This window comes from Acomys minous, assembly GCF_964271855.1.
Source record: "Acomys minous genome assembly, chromosome: 6".
Lineage (NCBI taxonomy): Eukaryota > Metazoa > Chordata > Mammalia > Rodentia > Muridae > Acomys > Acomys minous.
This window is the reverse complement of record NC_140487.1, coordinates 73,352,286-73,379,655: the sequence shown is the minus strand read 5'-3', so window position 1 is coordinate 73,379,655 and position 27,370 is coordinate 73,352,286. Positions and strand designations below refer to the sequence as shown.

Genomic DNA, 27,370 nt, shown 5'->3' with positions numbered 1-27,370 from the left:
TCAGGAAAGCACTCGCCTCACAAGCATGAAAGACAGGATTCAGTCTCCAGAACCCACATAAAAAGGTTGGGCCATTCAGTTCTGCAGGGGAGGAGCCCGGAGGAGCTTTGGGGCTCACTAGTGAAGCAGTAATGAGTGAGCTCCCAACCAATGAGAAAGCCCACAGGTAGACAGTGTTCCTGACAAGGACATCCAAGGTGGTTCTCTGACCTCCGTGCAAGCACAAACATGTACACACATGCATAAAAGATATACTGCCAAGAAATGTCCATTTAGAATAAAAAGTAACTTTTTCTTAATAAAAGTTGAAGGTAACAGGGTAAGAGACGCCTGATCCAGTGAAGACCACCTGCATATTTCAAACACCAAGAAGTTTTGTAAGCAGCTAGATCGTCTAGTAGTTATAAAATGCCTACAGTGTCCAAAGCATTGGAGTGGAGGAAGATAAGCTTGAATGTGTTTGCAAGTATTCCAAGGGCGTGGATCAAAAATATGGACAGTGGTACAGACATTATAAAGACAGGAGATGGAGCTAGCTGCAAGGAAGTCTAATGTGGAGCTGTGAAGAGCTGACATTTTAACATCTCCCGTCAGTGCTGGCTCGATAGTAGCGTGTTACACAGGCACTTGAGGACAGGAGAGAAAGATGGAGGGACTGCTGTCACTATCGTCACTGACTCTGTGCTCCGTGACTTCTCAGTTTCACACACCTTGTCATCATTCCTATTTTTATTTGTCTCTAAAGTGATCAACCTGGAAACACCATCAAAGTACCTCAAAATTATTTACAAGGCCTAATAGCATATTACTCTCAGAGCAAGGAAGATGTAATTGCCACAATTTTCTAAATAGGAAAACTGAAGATTGGAAATTAAGTAATTTGATCTCAGGTGAGAGCAGAGATCATTATGTGGTAGCTGTCATCTCTATACACATAAGAATAGGATTCAGAAATAATTACTCCACCAAAATGTGATCTCCTAAAATGCTCCCAAGGCGAAGCCTCCTGAGATCGCTCTTCAGTGTCTTTTTCTATCCTGTGAAAGATTTGAATTTACAGAGTTAACCTTTCTTTTCCTGCCATGATAACTATCTCTCCTTTTTCAATTTATCACTTTCCTGACAGCTGATAGCAGCCTAAGCTAATATTGTAACAATTTTAGATAATATTGCAGATGTACAAGGACATCCTCCTATGAATCAATTAGAGAAGTCACAGTAAGTTGCCATTGAAAGTGTAGCAGCTGCATCCTTGAAAACAGATGCTCTTCTGGGTGTGAATGAGTCCAATTTTGACTAATTTTAAGACCTAAACAGATTTCAGTCTGGTTAATACTGGGCTGTGAAACCACTTGAGACATCCTAATGCCCTCAACTGATTGCTTCTCCATGACAGTTAGTGTGTTGGCTTTCCTTGAGAGATGCAGGGTATTTGACATGCCAAGGATTTTATATCCATAAAAAAGGGGGCCCAAATCTCTGTTGTAACAAGGTGGACTGACTAGTTGCAAAAAATAAAAAGGCTCCACAAGGCAACACTGGGAAAGTTCATGAGCTGTTGGAATTAACTAGAATTCTGTAAGATCCCTGAACAGCCCAGAGACAACTTCCCCATCCCTCCTCTCACTCTGTACTGTACCCAGAAAACTGAGATAGAGTAGTAAATGGTGAGTTGGTCTTTCTTTTTCTGATCTTTAGAGTCAGTTATTTGTGCATTCTTTGTTGTATAATGCCAGCCAATTAAAATCACTAGTTCAATTTAACTAAAAGAGCATTATTGAATTATATAATGCCTCCAGTTATTTTCCTGGCTTCTGTTGTGGAAAATATGATTCTTGCCCAGAAGGAAGTAGTGATCTGGTTGAGAAACAAACCGATAGTAAACAATCAATGAATGGGATATGATCACTGCTCTCCTAGAATTGAATGTAGAAAAAAACAGAGCGAGAGACAAGTCACTGACCCTGCCCTAGAATGAATGAGTGATTTTGAAAACGATATAAAAACCATCACAAGTATTGAATGATAAAACCTCATAATAGAATGAAGAGATTTGCTTTAAAGTGTAGAGGTCAAAGGTAAGCATTGGGGAAGGGATGAGCAAAGAAGAAGAGAAAATGGAGGGCATTTGAGAAAAGCTGGCATGTTTTGGAGAGATAAATCATAGAGAGCCAGGGGTGCAGCTTAGCGGTGGAGCATGTGCCCAGACTTGATCTCCAGCACTGAAAAGAAGGCAGCCCTGGGAACCTGGCTTGGTCACACAAGCTCTGGAAAATGGTATACTGAACTATGCCTGAGCTTTGGGTAATTAGCTCTATCCACCTCATGTTTGTTAGACTTGAAAGGTCAAGCAAGAGCCAGAGACATCAGTTAGAAGATGTATGGGCAAGGAGTCTAAACCAAGGAAGTAGCACTTGATGTGAAAAAGAGAAAGTAAATATTAAGGAAAATATTTGCTAACTAGAATAAGCAAAATTGGCCTTTAGTGGAAAAGAAAAAGTCAAAGGTTATATAGTTTAGATATGACTGGTAAGAAGGTAATTTAAATAAATTTTACAAGGAATAATAACATATTCAGTTTTGAGATGTCTTTGGGATATACACAGGTAGAAAGGTTTTTGTAAAGAGTTAATGAAGTAATGTTTTAAAGCCATGAATTTATGAACTCATAAACAATAGAATTGTCAAACATGCATGAGCTCACTCACACTCTGTGAAAGTAAGAGACACTTCTCAAGCAAAAAAAGATCCCAGGCAACCCTAGCAGTCATAGGTAGGCTGAAGGAAGAAGATGTGACAATGGGAACACGAGACAGGCTGACAAGCATTCAGGAGATGATGCAGTATCAGCCAACGCAGATGTCATTTCTAGAAGTAGATGGCCAGTGATGCTCTACGTGGCAGAAAGCTCATACAGCATTATTATGGGAAAATCATTTGCAAATTTGAATTTTATAGATCACTATCAGAAAAAATGTTTAATAAAGTAGTGAAAGTAGAAATGAGATCTGGCACACTATGGAGTTAGTGGGAGGCAGGACTGTAGAGAAAGCAACTGTTGAGGGTTCTCTCAAACGCTCATCAGGAAACAGCGCTTATGAAAGGCTTCTAAGGGCTGGAGGACAGTGGCGTGAGTGTGGAAGGTACTGAGAAGGGCTAGCTGACCGACAAAACGGACTGAAAGTGGTGTGGGGAGATAGACAGACAGACAGACAGACAGACAGACAGACAGACAGACAGACAGAGAGACAGACAGACTCTTTTCCCTCTCCCCCATCTCCTCCCTTATCATTCCCACCTCCCTACCCACCCAACTCTGTTCTCTCTCTGAGTGCTCCAAGGTCACTCACTCTTCTAACTACTGTCCAGCTATGGGTGTCTGTCTTAGTTTCCATTTACAGCAAGGAGAAGCTTCCCTGCTGAGGGCTGAGTGAGGCAGTGGCCGTTCAGTATAGCATTATGTTATTAGAGGTCATTTTGTTTTATTTCATTTTGCAGAATAACAGCACTAGGTTTTCTTCTACACCCATGGCCTATCTAGTCTCAGGTTCTTGGCCATGTTAGCAATGGGAGGTATGGATTCCATCTCAATCCAATAAAAAGGCGGTTGTCTCAGAGAGGCAGAGGCAGGCGGATTGCTGTGAGTTTGAGCCCAGCCTGGTCTACAATGCGAGTCCAGGACAGCCAGGGCTATACAGAGAAACCTTGTCTCAGGAAACAAACAAACAACAACAACAACAAAAAACCCAACCCCGACAACAGCAACAAAAGTGGTTGATTACTGCCATATGCCTGCGTTGCTGCTGCGCCAGTGCTAGTGTGCTGCAGCCAGGCCATTGCTGTGGGTTCAGGCTTTGTGGCTGGGCGCTAGCGATGCCTTCCCTGTCCTCTGCAGAAGCACACAGAGTACCTTCAGCACCATGGACTAGTCCAGACGGGCGAACCTTCTAGATGCACACCAGCTCCACTTCTCAGTAAGGCCTTACAGAAACTTTTTTGAGATGAGAATTGAGAACTTTGCATTGGCAATGATCTGCTCTTCGGTTTTTCTTTTGTTTTCCTGTCAGTGGGTTGTAAGACTAACCCAGGGTTGAAGAGGGCCTTAAAGCAGTTAGCACCAAAGAGCGCTCGAGGGAGTTGCACTTTTTGGTGAAAGGGTGCCTCAATGTGTCAGCTCTGTCATCCATGCTGAGGGCCATCAAAGGGAAAGAGGGGGCATTTCAGAGCTGAAGCTGAGTAGCAGGTCTATCCCAAACGAGCAAGCCAAGGAGGGGGCTGAAAGAAGAAAAGCTTGTGAGCTGTTGTGATGTTAGGACGGGACCATTTCAGGAGCTAGACACAGGCCTTGCTCACAGCAAAGTCTCACGCTCGTCATTTCCAGGCCTGTTAGGGGTGTTAGTTTCCCTGATAGAGCAGGAAGTCTGAAGCCGGCAGTGTTAGCACTGGCCAGTGGATAAACAGGAAGACTTACCCCATCCTTGTCTTTTCCTTCCCAAGTCAGGAAAAGGGGGAGTAGGGGAGACAGGAGTGGTACCAGCCTCAGCCTCTTCTTTTACCAGAATAATAATTAGTATCTGAGGGGCTTCACAAAACTCTGCCTGAAGGTCTACCAGACTGACACAAGGCCACTTTTTTCTACACCCCTAGGTCTGCAAATAGTGTGCATTTCATATGCTAGAGTGAAGATGGGAGAAGAAGTTGCCCTGTTCATTGTCTCAGCAAAAATGCTGTTTCTATGTGAGAGCACAGGTTCATCTTCCTCTTGTTGACGGAGAAAGCTCCAGTTACCTCAGCATGAGGATGAGCTAGGAGTCTTAAAGACGCGTGCTGTCTCTAGCGGTCACATTATGAATGATCAGAAATCAACCTTTCCCAGGGTTAGAGCAGCCGCTCAGAGCGCATGTCTTAAAGAGGTGAGAGATTACTAACGGTTTAAAAGTTCAGTCCACATGGGGCCGTGGCCGACTGAAGAGCAGCCGCTAAGACAGATACAGTAGCAGTCTCTAGAAGGGTATGTGCAAAGGCAGGCGTGTGTGTGTGTGCGTGTGTGTGTGTGTGTGTGTGTGTGTGTGTGTTGGGTAGATGGGTGAGAACGGTGGGTATAGGTGTAGGGATGTAGTGTAAGGGGGTGTGGGGGCGGGGGGTGTGTCTCTGTGGTATGGGAGTATTTGGGTATGCATGTGTGTGTGTGTTATAGGTATGTATGTGTGTGTTATAGGTGTGTGTATGTTATAGGTATGCATGTGTGTGTTATAGGTATGCATGTGTGTGTGTGTTATAGGTATGCATGTGTGTGTGTGTTATAGGTATGTATGTGTGTGTTATAGGTGTGAGTGTGTTATAGGTATGCATGTGTGTGTGTTATAGGTATGTATGTGTGTGTGTGTTATAGGTATGCATGTGTCTGTATTATAGGTATGCGTGTGTCTGTGTTATAGGTATGTATGTGTGTGTGTGTTATAGGTACGTATGTGTGTGTGTGTTATAGGTATGCATGTGTCTGTATTATAGGTATGCGTGTGTCTGTGTTATAGGTATGTATGTGTGTGTGTGTTATAGGTATGTATGTGTGTGTCCAGTAAGCTCATTTCCTGCCTATAAACAGAATCTATCAACCCTGTCACTTGACATTTAAGAGCCAGTTAATTGTTGTGTGCTGTTTTCGCCATGCTCAGCATTTCTTTGCTCAATATATTGCTTCTTATTTCAGAAAGCTTCGTAAACTTCAAGGAGCCCTCAGGAATTTACAAGCAAGCATTTCAGGAAAGCTCTGGGCATAAGTGATCATGTTACTTTAATATCACGCCATAGTTTTGCTATACCTTACAGTCAGGCAAAATGTGCAGCTCTCTGTCATTCCACACTGTGCCTACCACGGCCACTGCGAGCTTTACTTGGTAGCTGAACCTACCATTTGCTTATTCGATTTTGTTTTGGGGGCTTTTTAAAAACTTTATTTTGTTTGCTTGTTTTTCATAGTTTGGAAGTGGTCAGTTTTCCCATGGGGAAATTATTTGTTTGTATAATAAAAAAGGAAATTTTCTAGCTTTTGAATGGATTATATCCAAAATGCTTCTGATAGTATTTGGTCAGTTATGATATTTGGGGCAGAGTATTCTCTGCCTCTTCTCATTGATGAATATAGATAGTTTTATGGACCAGAGTTTGTGTCATATAGGAAAGGAATTCAAAACCTTAAAAAACTCTAAAGTGCTTTGAAATATTATAATAATGTTACTTAAAGTCGCTTTCATCTAGCCTGCCACATAAAACATTATGATGGCGGCGGCAATGCTGCCTTGCCATAAAAACAACATGAATAATATTATCATTTGTGAGGAAACGCAGTGTTTTATGTCCACTCTCCAAAAGATTGAGTTGGTGAATAGCTAGGATAGTTTATGGATTATTAGAATTTTCAATCTACACCACTATATTCTACTCCTCCTTACAGGTCAGTCCTCTTAAATAACATTCACTTGTTTATGCTCATGCCCTAGTATTTTAATTTCTTAGAGTATGGATCCAAAAGAATCTTTAGCCTGGATCATATGTCTGGCCCTCACTTGCTAGAACAGGAAAAACTATAATCAGAATAGAGCTTACTTGGCCAGTGTTGACTCCTACCCTACAAAGTAAGTTAGTGATGCCACTGGTTCCTTCTTGCTAATGACCCATGCCCTCGAGCAGAGAAAAGACTTCTCTGACAAAGAAGCAAAACTGTATAGATGACTAGAAACTGAACCTTGAGGTAGATGGGATTGTTTCTAGCTACAGTTACTAATATTTAACTTGGACAAATAAAAGACTAAGGAGTAACAGCTGTTAATGTTTCTGGTTTATATGACTACGGAGAAAGTGCCATGTGCTAATATTGTATTTTTCCTATGTCAACCCATCTACCATTATATGACACAGTTGTCGGTACTTTACACAATAGACTAAGGCAGAGTTATTTGAAGAGGTTTGGTCTTTGTTACATGCTAGAGACAGGACACAAGTACAGACAGCAGTTGAGAGTCCAGAGAGCTAAAAGAAGTTTTAACTAGTGTAACCAAATTATTGTTGATGATCTCCAAGAAACCAGGTTAAATAAACACTCCCACTTCAGCTGTTCAGTCTTTTCCTACAGTATCTATTTAAATGTTTTGATACTTTATTTAATACTCATATATGTATATAACTTGTTCAGATGGAATCTTCTCTCCAACTCTTCTCTTATCCCCAGCACCACTTTTTCCTCCCAACTTCACTTGTACTTTCCTTCTTTTTAAGGTTTCGAATACTCTTAGTCCATTTAGTACTGCCTGTACTGCTAGGCACAGGGCTACCTCCCAGGGTGAGTTCAGAGCCCACGTACCCAAGGAAGCTGACTTTCCCTCCCCCAACAGCCACCAGATGCCAACAGCTCTTCCGTAGAGGTGGACCTTCATGAGCACCTCCCCCATCCATTCTAGAATGTTTGGCTGACTTGAGGCTGTACAAGTCTTGTGCATACGAGTGCAGCTGTGCTGCCATGTCTAGCAAACACAGTTCCACTGCAGACATCTGCTCCCCCTTAACTCTTACAAACCTTCCATGCCCTCTTCCTCAGTGATCTTTAAGCCTTTATAGATAAGGATGTGATATGGGTGTCCTATTTAGACACTGCTTGGACGGTTGTTGATACCTGTTTCTAGAGTTAGTGGTGTCTAGTTGAAGAGACTGAAGAGCAGGTCCTGTGGCAGGCTGCAAGTCCAAGAACCCATCTTCTGGAAGACCAAACTCCTCTGTCAGAGATAAAGATTTTCAGACAGAGAAGCAAAACCATGCTGACATTTAGAACTCAGACTCGTGCATATCAGCCAGTTGTGTGTCTTTGTATTATTCTCCATCTACTGTGAAAGGAAGCATCTCCACTGATGCTTGAGCGGGGAATCAATCTATGGGTATCTAGAGAAAAACCTAAGAAACATTTATTACTATGTTGATTTAGCAGAGCAATAGGTGTGGGTTCTCTCCTTGTGCCTGTGACTTGGCCACTCACAGAATTTGGGCCTGGGCAATGGTACTAGGAATGAGGTCCATCTTGTGGGGTGGGGTTTTAAGTCCAAGCAGAAAGTAATTTGTTACCCCTCCCCCCAATATTCCGGCCATTATTACACTGTTGCATATATCTTGCCAGACCAGTCATTATTATAGCTTATAAGATTCACTGGGTGAGACTGTTGATGACTTCTCTTGTCTCAAAGCATACATAGAACTTTACAGCACTAGGAACACTAGCCAGTGATCTAGATCAGATGGAATATCTCTGTCAGTCGAGCTTGAGAAATATGAAGCAACTCAGTCCAGTCATTTGAAGTGATTAAAGAGTGGGGGGGGGGCTTTATCCTGGAAAAGAAAAGACTTCAGAGAAGCCAAAGGGGGGGGGGGGGCTCTTCAGTGCTTAGTTCTGACATGCCTGAGAATGACTCAGAGTTGAGGCGAATTGGTGCCACTGAAATTCTTGAAGTCATTTGATACAGAGCCAGGGGTTTTGTCGGCTCAGGTATTTCAGATGTGGAATCAGCTGGCTCAGAGGGGCTGATTTTCCCTTCTCGATCATTGCTGTGAGTGTGCAGCCAGAAGTTGAACGGCCATTTGAAAAATGCCAGGGAAGGCCGAGCAGTGGTGGCGCATGCCTTTCGTCCCAGCACTCAGGAGGCAGAGGCAGGTGGTTCTCTGAGTTCCATCCCAGCCTGATCTACAAAGAATCCAGGACAGTCAAGGCTACACAGAGAAACCCTGTCTCAAACACACAAACAAACAAACAAACAAACAAACAAACAAACCATGGGAGACCAAGGAAGACACAGTAGGACTCATGAGCTGCCTCATGGGTAGTGGTGCTTTCTGACAACCTGACAACCTCAGTTTGATCCCCAAAACCCATGATGAAAGAAACACATGTATTCATACTCACGCACAGCAAACACCTACAGCAATAAAAATAAGTAAACTAAATTTTAAAATAAAAACAGAGTCTAACAGATCTTAGATTTCTAATGCTGCCCAAGTAGTGAAAAACACAAGATGAATAAATAATATACATCCGGGGAAACCTGCAGGTATCTAATGAAACGTTTGCTCTTGTCTTCTCTTCTTCCAGTGCTTTCTCCTGCTCTAGAGAGCCACGTGAACATGGACCTTCCCCCCGTGTCCGAACAGATCATGCAGACGCTGAATGAACTTGCCAAGTCTTTCCAGGACATGGCTGACCGCTGCCTGCTCGTCCTGCATCTGGAAGTGAGGTACAAGGCAACTAAGTACAGGAAGTTGTGGTGTCAGTGCCCCTGTAACAAACCTGCCATCCCTGGGGGCCGTAGAGTGACACCTTCATTTTCAGTTTTTACGTTTGTTGCTGTCTGTTTCTTGTGGTGACCATGATGTTTAGCAGTGTTCAGTGTTCTCAAAGGATGTTAGCATAAGCTGGACTGTGAGTGTGGTGACTCAAGGGAGGTGTGGCCTGTAATACAACCTGGATTTGTAGGTGCACACCAACTTTGTGGGTGATCTGAAGGTCACCCAGCTGGTTATTTTTACAAAGGGTCAGTTTCCTCTTAAAATGAAAATAGAAGTTCCTACCTTAGATGATATGAAGGAAATCTTGAATAATTTGTACCATGTCTGTCACATATTTAGTCAAAATGTGTGGACTCTATCTTCATTGACATTTTTGCAAGTCAGAAAGGAAGTTATATCCAAGAACCACAAAGCCCCCTCAAGAGTCTAAAAGCCCAAATGAGGAGATTAGGAAGAATGATGCAACTCAAGGGTTTCAAGGATGCCTTGTCCCTTCCCCTGCAGCAGGAAGACATGGTCCAGGCAGATGCTTATAGTATAGTTGGAAACAGAGGAAGGACCAGAGCATCTTCCTTTGCCCACTCATTAGCTGAGCAACTTAACAAGTGTCTTTGTACCAGGCAGTAAACATTGAAATACAGCAATGAGCAAAATATTGCAGGTCCCTGCACCTCTAACGGCACAGCCAGCCAGTCACAGATAAGGCAAAAAAGAGACTTTCAGATAATCATAGCTAAAGCAATCAAATAATATAATGAGAGGCCAGCGATGGCTCAGAGAGCTGAGGCACTTGCTACCAAGTCAGATGACCTGCGTCCAGTCCTCAGAACCCATGGTGGAAGGAAAGAACTGACTCCCAAGTGTTGTTCTCTGACCTCCACACTTGTTAGCTCATTGGTGTGCTCGCACAAATAAATAATAACATGCTCATATTGTTGTTTAGATAGCATGAACTGCAAATGCTAGTCACACAGATCATGTAAAGTTGCTCATCCAGGTTGGGCATCCTTAATCCAGAAGTTACTGGATTTTCTGGATTAAACCTGAATTACTCTTCAGAATTGAGAACATTTCAGATGCTCAGCCAGTAAATCTGTGCATATATTCTGAAATTCAAAAACTTTGATCCCTAGTATTTTTACAAGGATACTCAAACAGTAGTTATAGTAGAAAATATAGAGGAAAGCAGGTAAAATGAATTATATTTTAACCATATATATATAATGTATTATATAATTATATTGTATAATACATATTAATAATATACTATTGTGTTGACTCAAGGGTAACACAGAAATAATGAATGACTTCATTTTCTGTGGTAAGCCTTGGCATCTTCATACTTAATTTTAGAGTTCATCACAGTGAGTACACTCCATGTGCTCAGTAGCTACATGTGGCAAATGGACACTGGAAAATACAGGGCATACGAGTTAACTAGGAAAGGGCGATGTCTAGACAGGTCATGTGGCAGAGTGACAGGAGCCATCCAAGTACCTGTTGTCATCTAACTGAAGCAGGACAGGCTGAAGGAGTGGAAAGGTCAGGGAGATGGGTTAGAGGTTTCAGGAAGCCTATACCCAGGATTATCGATCGTGGTACGGTGGCAGTACATTTCCTTCTGTGGTTTTTAGAACAATAGTAAATTGTTTAAATTGAAATTGATTAAATTAAATTGAGTACATAATCTGTTCATTTGAAGTTTCTATAACACCTATGTTTTAAAAGATCAATAACTCAACTGACACCGCATGCTGGCGAGGGTGTGGAGAAAGAGGAACACTCCTGCATTGCTGGTGGGAATGCAAACTAGTACAACCACTTTGGAAAGCTATCTGGTGCTTTCTCAGAAAACTGGGAATAGGGCTTCCTCAAGACCCAGCTATTCCACTCCTTGGAATATACCCAGAGGATGTACTACCACACAACAGGGACATATGCTCAACCATGTTCATAGCTGCCTTATTCATAATAGCCAGAACTTGGAAACAATCTACGTGTCCCTCAACAGAAGAATGGATAAAGAAACTGTGGTACATTTACACTATGGAATACTACTCAGCTATTAAAAACAAGGAATTTCCAAAATTTGTGGACAAATGGATTGAACTAGAAATTGTCATAATGAGTGAGTTCACACAGAAGCAAAAAGAGCTAAATGGTATATACTCACTTATATCGAGACACTAGCCCAAGGTGTACGTCCCCATGAAAAACTGTACCTACCAGAATAATGGGTAAGAGGGGAGGACATCCTATTGAAACTTTAGGTGTGAGAAGCCTGGGAGAAAGAGGAAATGGAAGGATCCAGTGGGTCCTGGAAAACTACAGGCGAGTCTGGGCCCTGGGGTCCTCCGCAAACTGTGGCAACAGCCAAGGAAAAAATAGGCAGTAAAAACCTTGAACCCCTACCCGGACTAGCCGATGGACATTCTCCACTGTTGAGTGGAGAAGAAGATCTAACTCTCACACAAACTCTGGTGCCCCATATTTGATCATGTCCCTTGGATGGAGATGCCTGGTGGCACTCAGAGGAAAGATAATAGGTCACCAAGGAGAGACTTGATACCGTATGAGCATATTCAGGGGGAGGAGATCCCCCTCAGACACAGACATAGGGGAGGGGAGTAGGGGGGGGGAAGTGGGAGGAAGGGAGGGATGGGAGGATACATGGGATGGGCTAACAACTGAGATGTAATATGTATAAATTAATAAAAATGTATTAAAAAAAATAAAAAAAAAAATAAAAGTATCAACATGAGTTTGGTTTATAGTTACGACTTGGGAATGTATTTAGATTCCAGTTAAAACTTTGATGGCTTTGAGGCGTGTTAATGTCACTTGCTTTTGATGCCACCTGCTTTTGGCACTCTTCGTCTTCTCCCAGTGCACTGCTTCTCTGTGGCTTGTTAGCACCCTGAGAGTGGAACAAAGGAAGTGGCCTGCAGGTTTGGAATCTGTTGTTCTCAGCATTATTCCTGGGCTTATCTCTTACATTAACTTGTCCCAAAATAAAGCATCTCGCTATGTGTTTTCTGATTTGTTTTGCGATAATTTTTAGATTTGTTTTCTGTTTACTTTCAAGCTGATAATGAAATAAGCAGGCATTTTCTATGAATAGATAAATGCAGTGGACAGAGAAGAAAGAAAGAAAGCAAGAAAAAAACAGTAATATTCTGAGGCAGCTGTTACCCTGGGTTGCAAAGCAAAACAAGAGAACAGCAAATTAATTACTCTCACAACTCCTGGAATTTGTGCTATTGATTGTGCAATCTCAAGACATGTTCTACATTCAGAATCACTGACTTGTGTGTAGTTAATTCCAGGCGGGATGTTTTCAGCACGTTTAAGTAAGATCTTTGAAATCCTTAACCTTTGTCCTGTCCTCTTTATTGTTTGTACTTCGTACCAATACTGTTCTTACAATGCCAAACATGTTTTGTCAACTTGATAAGAAATCACACAACTGTAATATTCACTTCCATGCCTCCTTCAGTATTAATTGAAAAACAGGAAAGAATAATTTCAGCCTGAGTTTTACTGCTCTGGATACAGAATTATTTTTCCTTTGCTTTGGAACACCAAACAGTTTTCCAAAATTAATTTTTTTTATTTCTTCATATAACCTGGTTCCAATATTCAGCTTATTTTCATATTAATATGCCTCCACTTTGTCTTTATTCTTAATGTGTGGTTTACAAAACTAGCATATTCCTCCATGTATGGCTGAGATGGTAAATATGGACACCCTCTTCTGTCCCATAACATTGCCAATGAGGCAGAGGGAGCGTCGGTGAGGATACAAAATAAACAAAACTGACGTTGTGCTAATCATCACATTGCAGGGTATTAGTACCAGGAGGGAAGGAGCTGCCAGGTGCTATGGGGACCCAGGGTGCAAGGCTAGAGGCGAGGCCGCCCGCTCCTCTGCTGGTTGTTCTTGTAAATGGCCCCGGTAATCAAACCAGTCCTGATGCCTGTATGATTTCTCCTTAAGAATGATCTAGCTTTAATCCAAACCCAGATAAAAATAAGATCTATTCTCCTAAACAAAACATGTGTTCTTGGAGGCAAATGAGTTGGTCTATAAACTGCATTTTCACATTCTGGCCCACTTGTAAGTCAACCACATGCATCTGCAAGTACCGAAGATGTATTGATCACTTCTCTGGTGCTGCGATAAAGTGCCATGACCAAAACAACTTAAGGAAGAAAGTTCTTAGCTTACAGTTCTAGTCTATCATGGGGACAAGGCATGGCCACAGGAGCAGGAGACAAGGAGATCACGTTTCATCAATGCATAGGAAAGAGGAAGAGAAAAGAGGAGGGAGGCTATAAACTCTCAAGTCCTGCCCCCAGTAACAGGCTCCCTCCAGCAAGGCCCTACCCGCCAAAGCCTTCCCTAATGCCACCACTAACTGGGAACCAAGTATTCGAATACACAAGGCTGTGTGGGACATTGCTCATTCCAACCACCACAGAGGGGTATGGCCAGCCGCATCCTTATTCTGATAAGTCACAGATGCTCATTTTAACCCCACCCTGTTATGAAAGAAAATTATAATGTCCAGGAGCTGGCATGATGGAAAGATACTCTCCGCCACTTTTAGTTATGAAAACACTGCAATAATAACTAAAGAAAAAACTAAAGCCATGTGAAATTTATTAATGGGTTATACCAGCAAAAGTCCAGAACAACTTCAAATGCCAAACTTTATCTTATTCCCCCAAATATCTTTATATCCATAGCCCCAATTTTTCCTTAATACCATTAAAGTTCAAAGCAAAAAGGGAAAAAAAGTTCTCGAATCCTTCAGGCTCTGTGTTGAAGAACCCATCCAAAGAACAGTTGCCATTATACCCAGGTCATTGTAGGTCACATTTAACCACCAAGCAGTATCTTTCTTCTTTTTGAGACAGAAGGCAGATGTCACCCCCCCCCCAAGAGATAAAAGACATGGTGAGACCATTAAAAGTTGTTGCAGGTTTTTTTTTCATATTTGAACTTTAGAAAAAGAAAATTAAGTTGCCATTTGAGTCCACAGTGCCAAGAATGTCACCTTTATCAGCTGATTTCCCTTACCATCAGGAGGGCTCTAAGTGGGTTCAGCAGCAACTGCCTGTCACCGTTGGGATCCTAAGTGTGCACTTTCCAAAAATCAACCATCCTGCTGTGCAATCAGCAGTGTTTGCAGAAAACCTTAATGCCAAAGTCAGGCGAAGGTCAGCAACAGCACACCAGAACCCAGGGAAAAATAAAACTTTATTTGAATTTGATACTCCCTAGTGACAATTTTTTCTGATCATTTGGGAAAGGGAAGATAATACCGTAAGCAGTGGGTATCTCTCCCCTCTGTCCTTGGCTGTAGAACCTCATGAAGATTCACCACCAGTGGTCAGAATCTTTAGCCAACTCTTTGACTTATCTCCAGATTCTTGTCATCAGTCTACTCTTTCTTTGTGCCAAAGCTAATATTTGATTTCATCATTTTACTGCTTAAAATTCCCTTGTGGATGGAGAGATGTCTATTAATTAATAGTGCAGACAGAGGACCCAGGTTCAGTTCCCAGCACCCATATCAAGCAACTAAAAATTCTTGACATCTGGCTGCTTCAGGCATCTGCATTCATATGCACATGGACACACACAATTATAAATTTTTAATTTTTAATTAATCTGAAAAGTTCTCTTAAGGATCCCTACACCTTCTGCGTAAAACCCACACCACTTAGATGACCTCTACAGCTCAGGGTGACATTCTTAGATGGCCTCTACAGCTCAGGGTGACATTCTTAGATGACCTCTACAGCTCAGGGTGACATTCTTAGATGGCCTCTACAGCTCAGGGTGACATTCTTAGATGACCTCTACAGCTCAGGGTGGCTTCTTAGATGACCTCTACAGCTCAGGGTGACATTCTTAGATGACCTCTACAGCTCAGGGTGGCATTCTTAGATGGCCTCTACAGCTCAGGGTGACATTCTTAGATGGCCTCTACAGCTCAGGGTGACATTCTTAGATGGCCTCTACAGCTCAGGGTGACATTCTTAGATGGCCTCTACAGCTCAGGGTGACATTCTTAGATGGCCTCTACAGCTCAGGGTGACATTCTTAGATGACCTCTACAGCTCAGGGTGGCATTCTTAGATGGCCTCTACAGCTCAGGGTGACATTCTTAGATGGCCTCTACAGCTCAGGGTGACATTCTTAGATGATCTCTACAGCTCAGGGTGACATTCTTACATGACCTCTACAGCTCAGGGTGACATTCTTAGATGACCTCTACAGCTCAGGGTGACATTCTTAGATGACCTCTACAGCTCAGGGTGACATTCTTAGATGACCTCTACAGCTCAGGGTGACATTCTTAGATGACCTCTACAGCTCAGGGTGGCATTCTTAGATGACCTCTACAGCTCAGGGTGACATTCTTAGATGACCTCTACAGCTCAGGGTGGCATTCTTAGATGGCCTCTACAGCTCAGGGTGGCATTCTTAGATGACCTCTACAGCTCAGGGTGACATTCCTAGATGACCTCTACAGCTCAGGGTGACATTCTTAGATGGCCTCTACAGCTCAGGGTGGCATTCTTAGATGACCTCTACAGCCTAGGGTGACATTCTTAGATGACCTCTACAGCTCAGGGTGACATTCTTAGATGGCCTCTACAGCTCAGGGTGGCATTCTTAGATGGCCTCTACAGCTCAGGGTGGCATTCTTAGATGGCCTCTACAGCTCAGGGTGACATTCTTAGATGACCTCTACCGCTCAGGGTGACATTCTTAGATGACCTCTACAGCTCAGGGTGACATTCTTAGATGACCTCTACAGCTCAGGGTGGCATTCTTAGATGGCCTCTACAGCTCAGGGTGACATTCTTAGATGACCTCTACAGCTCAGGGTGACATTCTTAGATGGCCTCTACAGCTCAGGGTGACATTCTTAGATGACCTCTACAGCTCAGGGTGACATTCTTAGATGACCTCTACAGCTCAGGGTGGCATTCTTAGATGGCCTCTACAGCTCAGGGTGGCATTCTTAGATGGCCTCTACAGCTCAGGGTGACATTCTTAGATGACCTCTACAGCTCAGGGTGACATTCTTAGATGACCTCTACAGCTCAGGGTGACATTCTTAGATGACCTCTACAGCTCAGGGTGGCATTCTTAGATGGCCTCTACAGCTCAGGGTGGCATTCTTAGATGGCCTCTACAGCTCAGGGTGACATTCTTACATGACCTCTACAGCTCAGGGTGACATTCTTAGATGGCCTCTACAGCTCAGGGTGACATTCTTAGATGACCTCTACAGCTCAGGGTGACATTCTTAGATGACCTCTACAGCTCAGGGTGACATTCTTAGATGACCTCTACAGCTCAGGGTGGCATTCTTAGATGGCCTCTACAGCTCAGGGTGACATTCTTAGATGACCTCTACAGCTCAGGGTGACATTCTTAGATGACCTCTACAGCTCAGGGTGACATTCTTAGATGACCTCTACAGCTCAGGGTGACATTCTTAGATGGCCTCTACAGCTCAGGGTGACATTCTTAGATGACCTCTACAGCTCAGGGTGACATTCTTAGATGACCTCTACAGCTCAGGGTGGCATTCTTAGATGGCCTCTACAGCTCAGGGTGACATTCTTAGATGACCTCTACAGCTCAGGGTGACATTCTTAGATGACCTCTACAGCTCAGGGTGACATTCTTAGATGGCCTCTACAGCTCAGGGTGGCATTCTTCAGCCCATGTCCCTAAGCTCTTGTCATGCCTCTCTCGTGTCATCCGCATGGAGCAAACAGGAACCTCTCATTTTTGCTCAGAGCCATTGTCCATGTACAATTTCATGCCTTTCAGTGTAGTCTTCCTCTGTATGTGACTAGATGCTGCCATAACTTTAAGCCTAGTTTAAAGACACTTTAGTGTAGCTGCTTGTATTTCAAGTAATTCTACTTCATTCTCCTTCATTTGTGCAAAGTAGTGATCAGTTGCCCTAGTCAAGATTCCCACTCCCAGGTGGGTCATGTTTCATACACCAGGAAGATCACACTGTAGAGAGACTAGCATCAGAACCTTTAGTTGCATCTTGATCAAAACTGTTCTCTTTGCCAATTAACTCAGGAACGTCAGATTGGGCTTTTTATTGGTAGTGTTACTAATTAAACAGCTGTAAAGATAAGCTAAAATCAGTGAAATTTAACTACACATCTTATATTTGTAATTTCTTATATGAAAAAATACCAAAGATAATGTTTGAGACTGGGCATATTGCTCTGTGGTAGGAGCACTTGTACAAGCATCACAAGAGAGCCTGACCATGAATCCCAGAACGCGTGCAAGATAAAATGTCAGCTGTGGCTACGAGTGCCTGTGACCCCAGCACCGGGGACAGACAGTAAAGATAGGCTGCTTCTTGGATCTTGCTAGCTGGTCAATGAAGCCAAAATAGCTTCCAGTTCACTACATGAAAAAGTCCAACATGGTTACTGCTTAGAAAAAAGAAAATTGAAATCACTATGAGAAACTATAATGCATCTACATGATGGAAAACAAATTCTTTTTAACTGGCACAGTAACATGGTAGCGATTTTCTTCCAAAATAGGAAGCACTCTCAGCCTCTGACTCAGCAAAGCCTACTTCTGAGTAATTACGCATGATACATGAAAATTTATGTTTAATAAAGCTAGGAGCAGCTTAAGGGGGGAATGGATTACTTCCAATCACAGTTTGAGTGGATGCAGCCCATGAGGACAGGAAGACATGGTGTCAGGAACATGAGGATGCTGGCCACACGGCATCTGCTGCCAGGAAACGTAGTGAAAGAGGGGAATAGTGGTACCCCGTGGCTTCCCTCTTCCCCCGCCTTTTATTCAGCCTGGAATACAAGTACATGGAATGGTAACACCTTCTCCGTTAAACTTCCCTGGAAATACCCACAAAGCCCTACCCAGAGGTGTGTCTCCTAGGTGATTCCAAATCCAGTCAGGTTGAAAATGAAAAACTGTAGTTATGGATGGTTGTGAGCCAGCACGTAGATGCTGGAAACTGAGCCTACGTCCTCTGTAGGAGCCAAAACAGTCCTAGCCACTGAACAATCCCTCCTGAACATTCTTTTGGACATTCTTACTATTATTCTGCCACATTAAGCTGTGTGGTCTTTAATGCTACAAAGTGCCTTAACCTCCAGGATCTAGCATAGTTTCTACCAGTTTTATACACCTTCAATAAGTGACTTACTCATGTAATAAGCTAGCAGTGGTTACTACACTAGAGACGGTTGTCAGTTCTTATTGTGCGCTTCTTCACATCAGGCTCCTTGTTTTATGCTCTGCATGGCACTTTGACACATACATGTTAGCCTTTTTCAATGGAAACTGAGGCGTAGAAAGATTCCAGTATCTTGCCTAAAGTCACAGAGCTAGTAAGTGTCAAAACTGGGAAACAAAAACCAGTGCTATCCCATGATACATAGCATAGAGGATGGAAACTCAGCCTCTCATGGTCTCCATAACAACATCCCTTGAAAGATGCCCCAGCCTCCCTCGGTTTTTAAATTAATTTATTCAGATTACAACTCAGTTGTTATCCCATCACTTGTAACCTCCCATTCCTCCCTCCCTCCCACTTTCACCGTATTCCCCTCCCCTAGGTCTATGACAGAGGGGGACCTCCTCCCCCACTATATGGTCGTAGGCTATCAAGTCTCATCTTGGTAGCCCACTTATTCTTTCTTTGAGTGCCACCAGGCCTCCCCACCAAGATGCCCCAGCCCCCCTCTTAACTGTGCACACAGTCTTGGCATTGGAAGAAGTTGGGAAGTCATCTGTTTCTTACCAAGAGTGTATGTATTAAATGAGCAAATCTCATAGCCGCCTGCTTGCTTCATATCCCTCAGCTCTATAACCACGATGGTATTTTGGTTAAGAAAAAACTGGCGGGGGTGGGGGGTATAGGTTAAGATGTGCGAAGCTACACACGGCTGCTTCAGATACTTGGCTGCTCTCTCCTAAGCAGGTCCATGCCTTCATAGAGGAAATTCCGTTTTAACTGCTCCCCCGTCTCCCTCTCTCTGCCAGAGTTCATTGTTTCCACTATCTGATCCCTCTGGCAAAGGAGGGGAACTATGCCATCGTTGCCAATGTGGAAAGCATGGACTACGATCCTCTGGTGGTCAAGCTCAACAAAGCCATCAGTGCCATGGAAGAGGCCATGAGCGCCAGCCTCCAGCAGCACAAGTTCCAGTACATCTTTGAAGGTCAGAGCTCACCTCTCACGTGCAGGGGCCCGGGAGGGAGAAAGGGTGCAGATGGCCATGAATTTCGGTATTATAAATGCTCAGAACTTGTAAGGAAGCGGTGCTCGCTGGTGCGTCTGCATTAGAACTGCTGCACCCAGCTTCATGTATGCGCAGACAGTGACTGCCACCTGCCCCTGGCTGAGAGGGAGATTTTTGTATCCTCTGCCTGCCTTGACATGGTTGCCAATGAGACTTGGGCACATGTGCAGAGAGTGGGCCACAAATTAACTTGAGAGAAGCTTGTTTAAAGGAAGAAAGGAAGGAGAGAAAAAGAAAAGGTTCATACCTATTCAGATAGTGAGGGAGGAACCCTGAAAACCCTTCCTCTGGTCGCCTAGTACCTGGCAGGGGGAGTCTCTCTCCCAGAATGCATTTCCCTCGGAAGTGAGCAGACTCCTTGCTCTGCACTAACTTAGGGCAGCTGCCTCCATTATGAGGGCTGCGGGAGCCATTATTACTTAGAGATATTTGCCTTTAAACTTTTTTTTTAAGATTTTATTTATTTTTTGTATATGAGTGCTCTATTTGCGTGTACACTTGTAGGCCAGAAGAGGGCGTTATATCTCATTATAGATGGTTGTGAGCCACCATGCCGTTGCTGGGAATTGAACTCAAGACCTCTGGAAGAGCAGCCAGAGCTCTTAACTGCTGAGCCATCTCTCCAGCCCTTGCCTTCAAACTTTTACAAAATAATGGTGCCAGCCAAATAGTTCTTCGTGCTGAATTCTACCACAGAATCCAGTACCCAAAATAACTAAAGTATGAAGAGAAAAGGTTTATTGTCCTGTTCGTGATCAAGAGGCTCCGGTGCTTTTAGGTGGTTATGGGATGTGAGGAGGCCAAAGGGCAGGGACAGAAGCTAATGGCAGAGCTGTGGCCTTGTGACAGAGTGGTAAGTAAAGAGACCAACATGTCACCGTGCCCCCACGAGGCCTCAGTCCTCAATGTCCACCTCCTCCTGAGAACACCCACAAGAACCAGGCCCTTAACACAAATCTTCTGGTACACAGTTCTCCAAATTGTCCCTACAGGCTTTCAAATTATATCCCTTTTGATTTGTTTTGTTTTTCAAAGTCTGGGCCTGGATATTAGGCATTATCAGTGTCTTCACACAGAATAGGACAGCTCAGAAGACACATTGTCTAAAGACTGTGATGACAAGATGCCGGTACATGGCATTGCTGGCTTTATGAGCATGCTGTCATACAGCAGTTTGTAACCCTTGCCCCAGAATAGGTGAAATCCTGTGTTATGGTGAAATTCTTAAAATAGAGCTATGAGAATGGAAATATGCTGTAAGGAGATTGTACCTCCAAAAATGTAAGTAATTATGACAAAAGTCATTGGCTAGCCTTGTGACACTGGACTTAAGTCATGTTCAGCTTCAAGCCACTGTGGCCATCTGAGCCTCTGCCATTGCTCTCTTACGACACAGAGCTTTCTTTGTTCTTTCTGTGGCTCCTCCAAGCCCTGCACCTCCACAGTGGTCTTATTCATGTGCCTGAATTCATTTAATGATATTTTAAGTTATTAATATTTTTATCCCTAAAAATAAGATGCATACACCCTCATCACCTACATTTTATCAGACCATATTATACCATGACAGACCAGACCTTAACCTGGGAAGATTTTTCTAGCTTACATGTCTGGTCCATGTTGTGTTTTGTTGTTGTTGTTGTTGTTGTTGTTGTTGTTGTTGTTGTTGTTTTCCTTTGAGCCCAAATGTCTTCTTTCTATACAAGTCTGTGGTCTTGAGAGAGGGGGAGCATAGGAGGAGAATACCCTGGCCTTGGCCTCCTCTACTTTGAACTCAGCAAAGGAGGAAGCCATTGTGAGGCTAGAGGAAGCCGTTGAACCTGAGCCGTGCACTGTTTGCTGCTCTGAGCCTAGCTGCCATGAAGGAACTCAGACCCTAGAGCTGCGGTGGTTCTTGAGTTCTGAGGAAAGTATCCTGCTGGAGGCCAACTTTGCAAAAACGGGACAATCTGAGGAAACATTTAAAATCAAATGCACTTTTAAAAGGTAGTTACCTATAACTACTTTATGTTGTATTGAGCGATCATTCCTTGGCCCAAGAAGGGCTATCCAGAAGGAGTCCTGGGGCTAGAAAGATGGCTCGGCTGTTAAAGGCTAGAGTCACAAAAGGAATTCTTCTAGTTTATTGATGTCCTCAGATAATACCCTGCCAGATTCTATAGACTATCAGGTAGTCCTTAAGGCCTGGAAGTTTAGCTCAGTTGGTAGAGCATTTGGCCTAGTGCACACGAAAGCCTTGAGTCAATGATATCCTATATAAACCTGCCCAGCATGGTAGCACAAGTCCGTAATCCCAGCTCTTGAGAGATGGAGGCAGGAGGGTCAGAGTTTGCAGCCAGCCTGGAATATGTGAGGAGCAACACAAAAATATAAGAACAAACTATTTACAGGACCGCAGAAATAGCTGTAGCTGTCTCCTGGGAGTTCCATGGTGAACTCACAGTCTATTTTCTGTTTCTATCTGTTACTATGTTACACACGCACCCTATTGTCAGTGCTGGGATTTATCATCGCTGTTGCCAGGAGCCCATATTTTATTGATTAAATTTTTTTAGTTACCAATGTTAAAGTGTAAATATTAGCATTATTGTTGTTGCTATGTTTTGTTTTTCTTTACAGTCTGCGTCCTTTATTTCTTTTTGTACACAAGGCCATGAATTCATATGGAATGGACTCCAGCAGCTTAGGCTCCTTCACAAAGTTCACTTCTCTGGGTGGCACAGGCTGGCGCGTTAGATGAACCCAGGTGGCCGTCTCTTTGGCTCCCTCTTTCTTCTGATCGTTTCTTTAGGAAACTGTCTCTGACCTTAGGATGTGCTCAATCCACATAGTAATTCTCATGGCAAGAATCTTGCTCTTAACTTCCTTGTCCATCACTGTGAACAGGCTGGGTGATGTTGCCATGGTAACACTTATGGGCATTCCTTCTGAACAGGGCCCACTCCCTCGATGTCTGCAGTAGCACCTTTCTTATAGATTCAGATGTATGTGGGACAACTTTGTTCTTACGTTTGAAGGAACAACTCCATGTTTCCTAGAGGACACATAACAAGTTTTCTTCCCCTTTCCCTTTGTATTAGTTATCTGAGCAAGCTACTGGAAGATGGCTAATACATAGAAAGCTAAATATTAGCATTACTCTTCATATGATCAACTCAAGACTGACTTGTTTTTACATATTTAGGCTTTCAGTCATGTTCAGAGAAAAATGTGTATCCTCTTGTTTCATAAGTAGGAGAAGATACTACTGTGTATATATGTGTTCTTTTCCTTTCTCCAAATATCTGCACTTACAGTAGGATTTCCTTTGTATGTTTATAGCTTATAGCACCCTGGCTTATTCTTGAAGCCCTATAGATGGTGCCCTTAGGTAAGTATCGAAATACTGGGTTCTGAATAAATTTTGCCATTTGCAACATTGAAAACAGTGTAGAAGTATTCTAAAGTTATTGTAAGATTGGCTGTTGCAAATGGGACACATATTTTCTTGAGTCATTCAAATCTGCAGAGGATGAAAAAGAGTTATTCTATCTATAAGTTTAAACCAGAAGCCATTAATGTATTTTTTTTCTTTTCTCCTTACTCTGCTGTGCTGATCCCTCAGGTCTGGGGCACCTTATCTCCTGCATCCTCATCAATGGGGCCCAGTACTTCCGGCGCATCAGTGAGTCTGGCATCAAGAAGATGTGTAGGAACATTTTTGTACTTCAGCAGAATTTGACCAACATCACCATGTCACGGGAGGCAGACTTGGACTTTGCAAGGTATAAAGGAATGTTGGGCTAGCTTATACCAAAGTTCATTGCCTGTAATAAGCTACTCTAATTTAAAATACTTATTTAAAAAAGATAGATAGATAGATAGCTGGCTGGAGATAATTCAGCAGTAAAAGTAGTTGTGATGCAAGCAAGAGGATCAGAGCTCGAGCTCTCAGAATCCATGTAGATGCCATGTGAGTGGGTGTGGTGGCTCCCTTGTGATGCCAGCCTTGGGAGGAAGAGAGACTCCCCAGAGGAGCCCTGGGTTTTATTAGGAGACATGGCTCACTGAGAAAGGTAGACAAGTGACAGAGGAGGGTGCCTGACATCAGCCTCAGGCTTCCACATGTGAGCACACACACATGCCAACAAGCATGCTCGTATGCATTCCCACACACACCTATACATGAGAAGAAGAAAGGGGAAGAAAGAAGAAAGGAAGGCAGTGTTCCTAAGTGACAGAAATAGTAATCCCATAAATATCTCCTCAAAGTTGAACATCCCTCAAGAAGGTGTTTCCCCACTGTCTGACTTGTTTGGGGTTTTTTAGGTTTTTTTTTTTAACGTTATTTATTTTGTAGCAAGGGTGGGGGAGTGCCTCCTGCAGAGTGTGGATGAAGATTGGCAACTTGCGGTTCTCTCCTTCCACCACATATGTTCTGGGATTGAACTCAGGTCATCAGTCTTGGTGACAAGTATCTTTTCCAGCTGAGCTGTGTCACTTGCCTCAAAATTCAGTTCTTCATGCTATAAAGCCTTGGTGACTTGTTTTTGATTTTTTTTTTATAAAAGAGTAATATATGCACATTTCACAAAATATATAGGATGGTGAACCTTTAGCCTAGAGACAGTGGTCTAGATACATGGTCTACCTTCTGGCGTGTATGCTGTATGTATTTGATTTTTCCTGCATCTATATGCATATGATTTTCTCCTTTTACAAAGTTGAAACTATGTTAATGTAACTCAAAATGTATTCATTGCATTTGCCATATCAATAATAATCTTTGAAAACATGATATTTCAGATGCTAATACTTGTAGAAAGTTTTACTTTCAATAAGTGAACAAACCCATGGTATAAATTAATGGAAATTTATTTCCTAATCCCTTTGGATGTCAGCATTTTTGCATTTTGTTTCTCTTGTGGTAAACAAGTACTGAGCTCACCTTTACAGGTGCCCAGTCTGACACTGCTTCTGCTTTGACCCAGTTGAAACTGGTCCAAATTCTCCCTGCTGGGAGAGGCGTCATTGCCCTCTTCCTTCTCAAGGTTTGCTCATCTTGATTTTTTTTTTTCATGTTTTTCGAAACAGGGTTTCTCTGTGTAGCCCTGGCTGTCCTGGACTCACTTTGTAGACCAGGCTGGCCTTGAACTCACAGAGATCAGCCTACCTCTGCCTCCGAAGTGCTGGGATTAAAGGCATGCCAGGCTTTTTTTTTTAGGTTTTTTGAGACAGAGTTTCTCTGTGTAATAGCCTTGGCTGTCCTAGACTTACTTTGTAGGCCTTGAACTCACAGAGATCCACCTGCCTCTGCTGGGATTAAAGGCATGAGCAGTGAAACCTGGCTGCTCCTCTCATTTTTTTAAAAATGTATACAGTGCTCTGCCTGCATGTACTCCTGCACACCAGAAAAGGGCGTTAGATTACATTATTACAGATGGTTGTGAACCACCATATGGCTGCTGGGAATTGAACTCAGGAGCTCTGAGAGAGCACTCAGTACTTTAAACCACTGAGCCATCTCTCCAGCCCTCATCTCTAGTCTTAATTTTTTTAAGACAATTTTTTAAATGGCAAGGTTAATTTTATTTTACTCCATTTGGTCTTCATACTGTATATTAAATAATCAAACCCTTGATGCTTTACTCACAGTTCAAACTGTTTTGTAGAACGTGGACACAGTAGGTTGGCAACTCCCACCCTCCCCCCATGCTCTGTTACTTACACTTAGAAGAATTAGTCCACAAACTCCATCTCTAAATGCCTTTTTAGCTAGGAAAACACTTGTTTTTAGTAGCCAAAATATTTCTTCCTATTTGTTACTTCTGTTTCTTTACATTTGACTTGTAGGTTCCTCAGAAGTTCTGGTATCATTGAAACGGGGAGAGTACCATGTGACTTGGGCTCTGATTAAGACATCTGTGCTGGGGTCTTCAGTTTGGAAGTGGCCCACATATATTCCTTTTAAACTTTTCCTCTCTGGTCTGTTGTCTTGCTACCCATTTGCTTTTCTGCCCTTCTCTCTTCCCCTATATTTTTCTACTGTTCTCAGGAAGTGTGTGCATGGGGGTGGGCGGCTGTTCATTAAATTCCATGTTTTAGGATAAATTTGGAACAAGGAGGGCTTCCTTGTTCAGATTAGGAAAGCAGGTGTGACTGAATGCCGCATCTATTTGGCCGCTCTTAGGGGAAATGATCTCATTATTGAATTAGTCTATCCGTAATAACATTGACGGGGGAAGTTAAGAACATGGAGGCCTGGGGGACACGAAGAGCCATTACTAATTCTCTGAGGACTATAATTCCTAAATTCAATCATCCTTTTTTAAATGATTTTTTTTATTTAGCTGAAATAAGTAAATTAACACAGTTCTTGGCAGACAGTATGGGGCCCAAGTACATGCTGAAAAAACAGTGTCTGCTTCATGAAGCCCTGATGGGGAACACTGAGACTGGCATCAGTGGGCCATGTTCCAGTGAGTGATTTCTACAGGACATAATTGGACGACAACTCAGTCATGCCTTTCACAGCTGGATTTCTGAATTACAGCCAAGGACTAGGTCAAAGGTGACTCTGACCACCAGGGAGGGTGTGTGTGATGGTACCCCTATTCTGTAGTGGATTGTGCACGCTGGTGTGGACATAGAGCATGGGAGGATTCTGGGCTCCAGGCCTGGGTTCAGACACCATCTCTCCTTACTAAACGAGGAGCTTCACACGGTTTCCTCAGTGCTTAGAACAGAGTAAATGATCAGTAAAGGGTGAGAAACTGAGGAGCTGCCAAATCAAGGCTGATGAAGAGTTCGCAAAATGACCAGTTAGGCTCTCTGCCCTGAAAGTTTTAGTCAGCAAAATATAGTCTATTTTTTTATCCGCTCATAAGAAACAGTGTTGTAGTTGGGTGTAGTGCCTCACGCCTTTAATCCCAGCACTCTGGAGGCAGAGGCAAGCCAATCGCTGTGAGTTCAAGGCCAGCCTGGTCTACAAAGCGAGTCTAGGACAGCTAAGGCTACATAGAGAAACCCTTTCTTGAAAAAAGAAAGAAAGAAACAATGTTGTGAAGCAGATACAAAACAATAGTCCCTGGTCTCTTTCTTTCTCATTTGCTCTTGTTTTCATGTGGATGTATTTTATAACCTTATTTTTCCCCTTCCCTTTTGAGGTTGGGGGTGAGGTTTTTGAAATGGTCTCTATCAATTCTAGCAAATTTGAAGCTGCGTAAAATAAACACCACAACAGCCAGAACTAACAGGCTGCAGTAGTGTACCTTAGCACTCTTAAGCAGTGTCTAATCAAGCATGGACAGTGCATCGGTATTTGCAGTGAATCTCTATAGAAATATTATCTTCTAACAAGTAATTAATCACCAGTCGCCATGTGTCAGAAAACTGGCTTAACAAGAAGTTGTACAGCGCTTGTAGCTTTTTTGACTGCCACTGCATTCCTGGCCAACACCTTTCTGTCCTAAAGAAGTAAGGGATGTAGAAGAATTGCTTCTGTTGATTCTCCTGCCCAGGGCATGGCTGTCTGTCTTTTTTTTTTTTTAATGTTTTTATTTATTATGCATACAATGCTCTGTCTGCATGTACACCTGCAGGCCAGAAGAGGACATTAGATCACATTATAAATGGTTGTGAGCCACCATGTGGTAGTGGGAATTGAACTCAGGACCTCTGGAAGAGCAGTCAGTGCTCTTAACCTCTGAGCCATCTCCGCAGCCCA

General features: G+C 42.9%; 1 protein-coding gene across 1 annotated transcript in view; it reads left to right on the top strand.

Moving 5' to 3' along the window:
* The window catches only part of EXOC4 (exocyst complex component 4), a 739,217-nt gene that overhangs the window by 659,072 nt on the left and 52,775 nt on the right, over positions 1–27,370 (top strand). Inside the window, exons 15-17 of the mRNA XM_084787371.1 lie at positions 9,131–9,272; positions 19,406–19,584; positions 23,270–23,429. Coding sequence (XP_084643497.1) covers positions 9,131–9,272; positions 19,406–19,584; positions 23,270–23,429 — 481 coding nt within the window. The remainder of the gene's footprint in view (positions 1–9,130; positions 9,273–19,405; positions 19,585–23,269; positions 23,430–27,370) is intronic.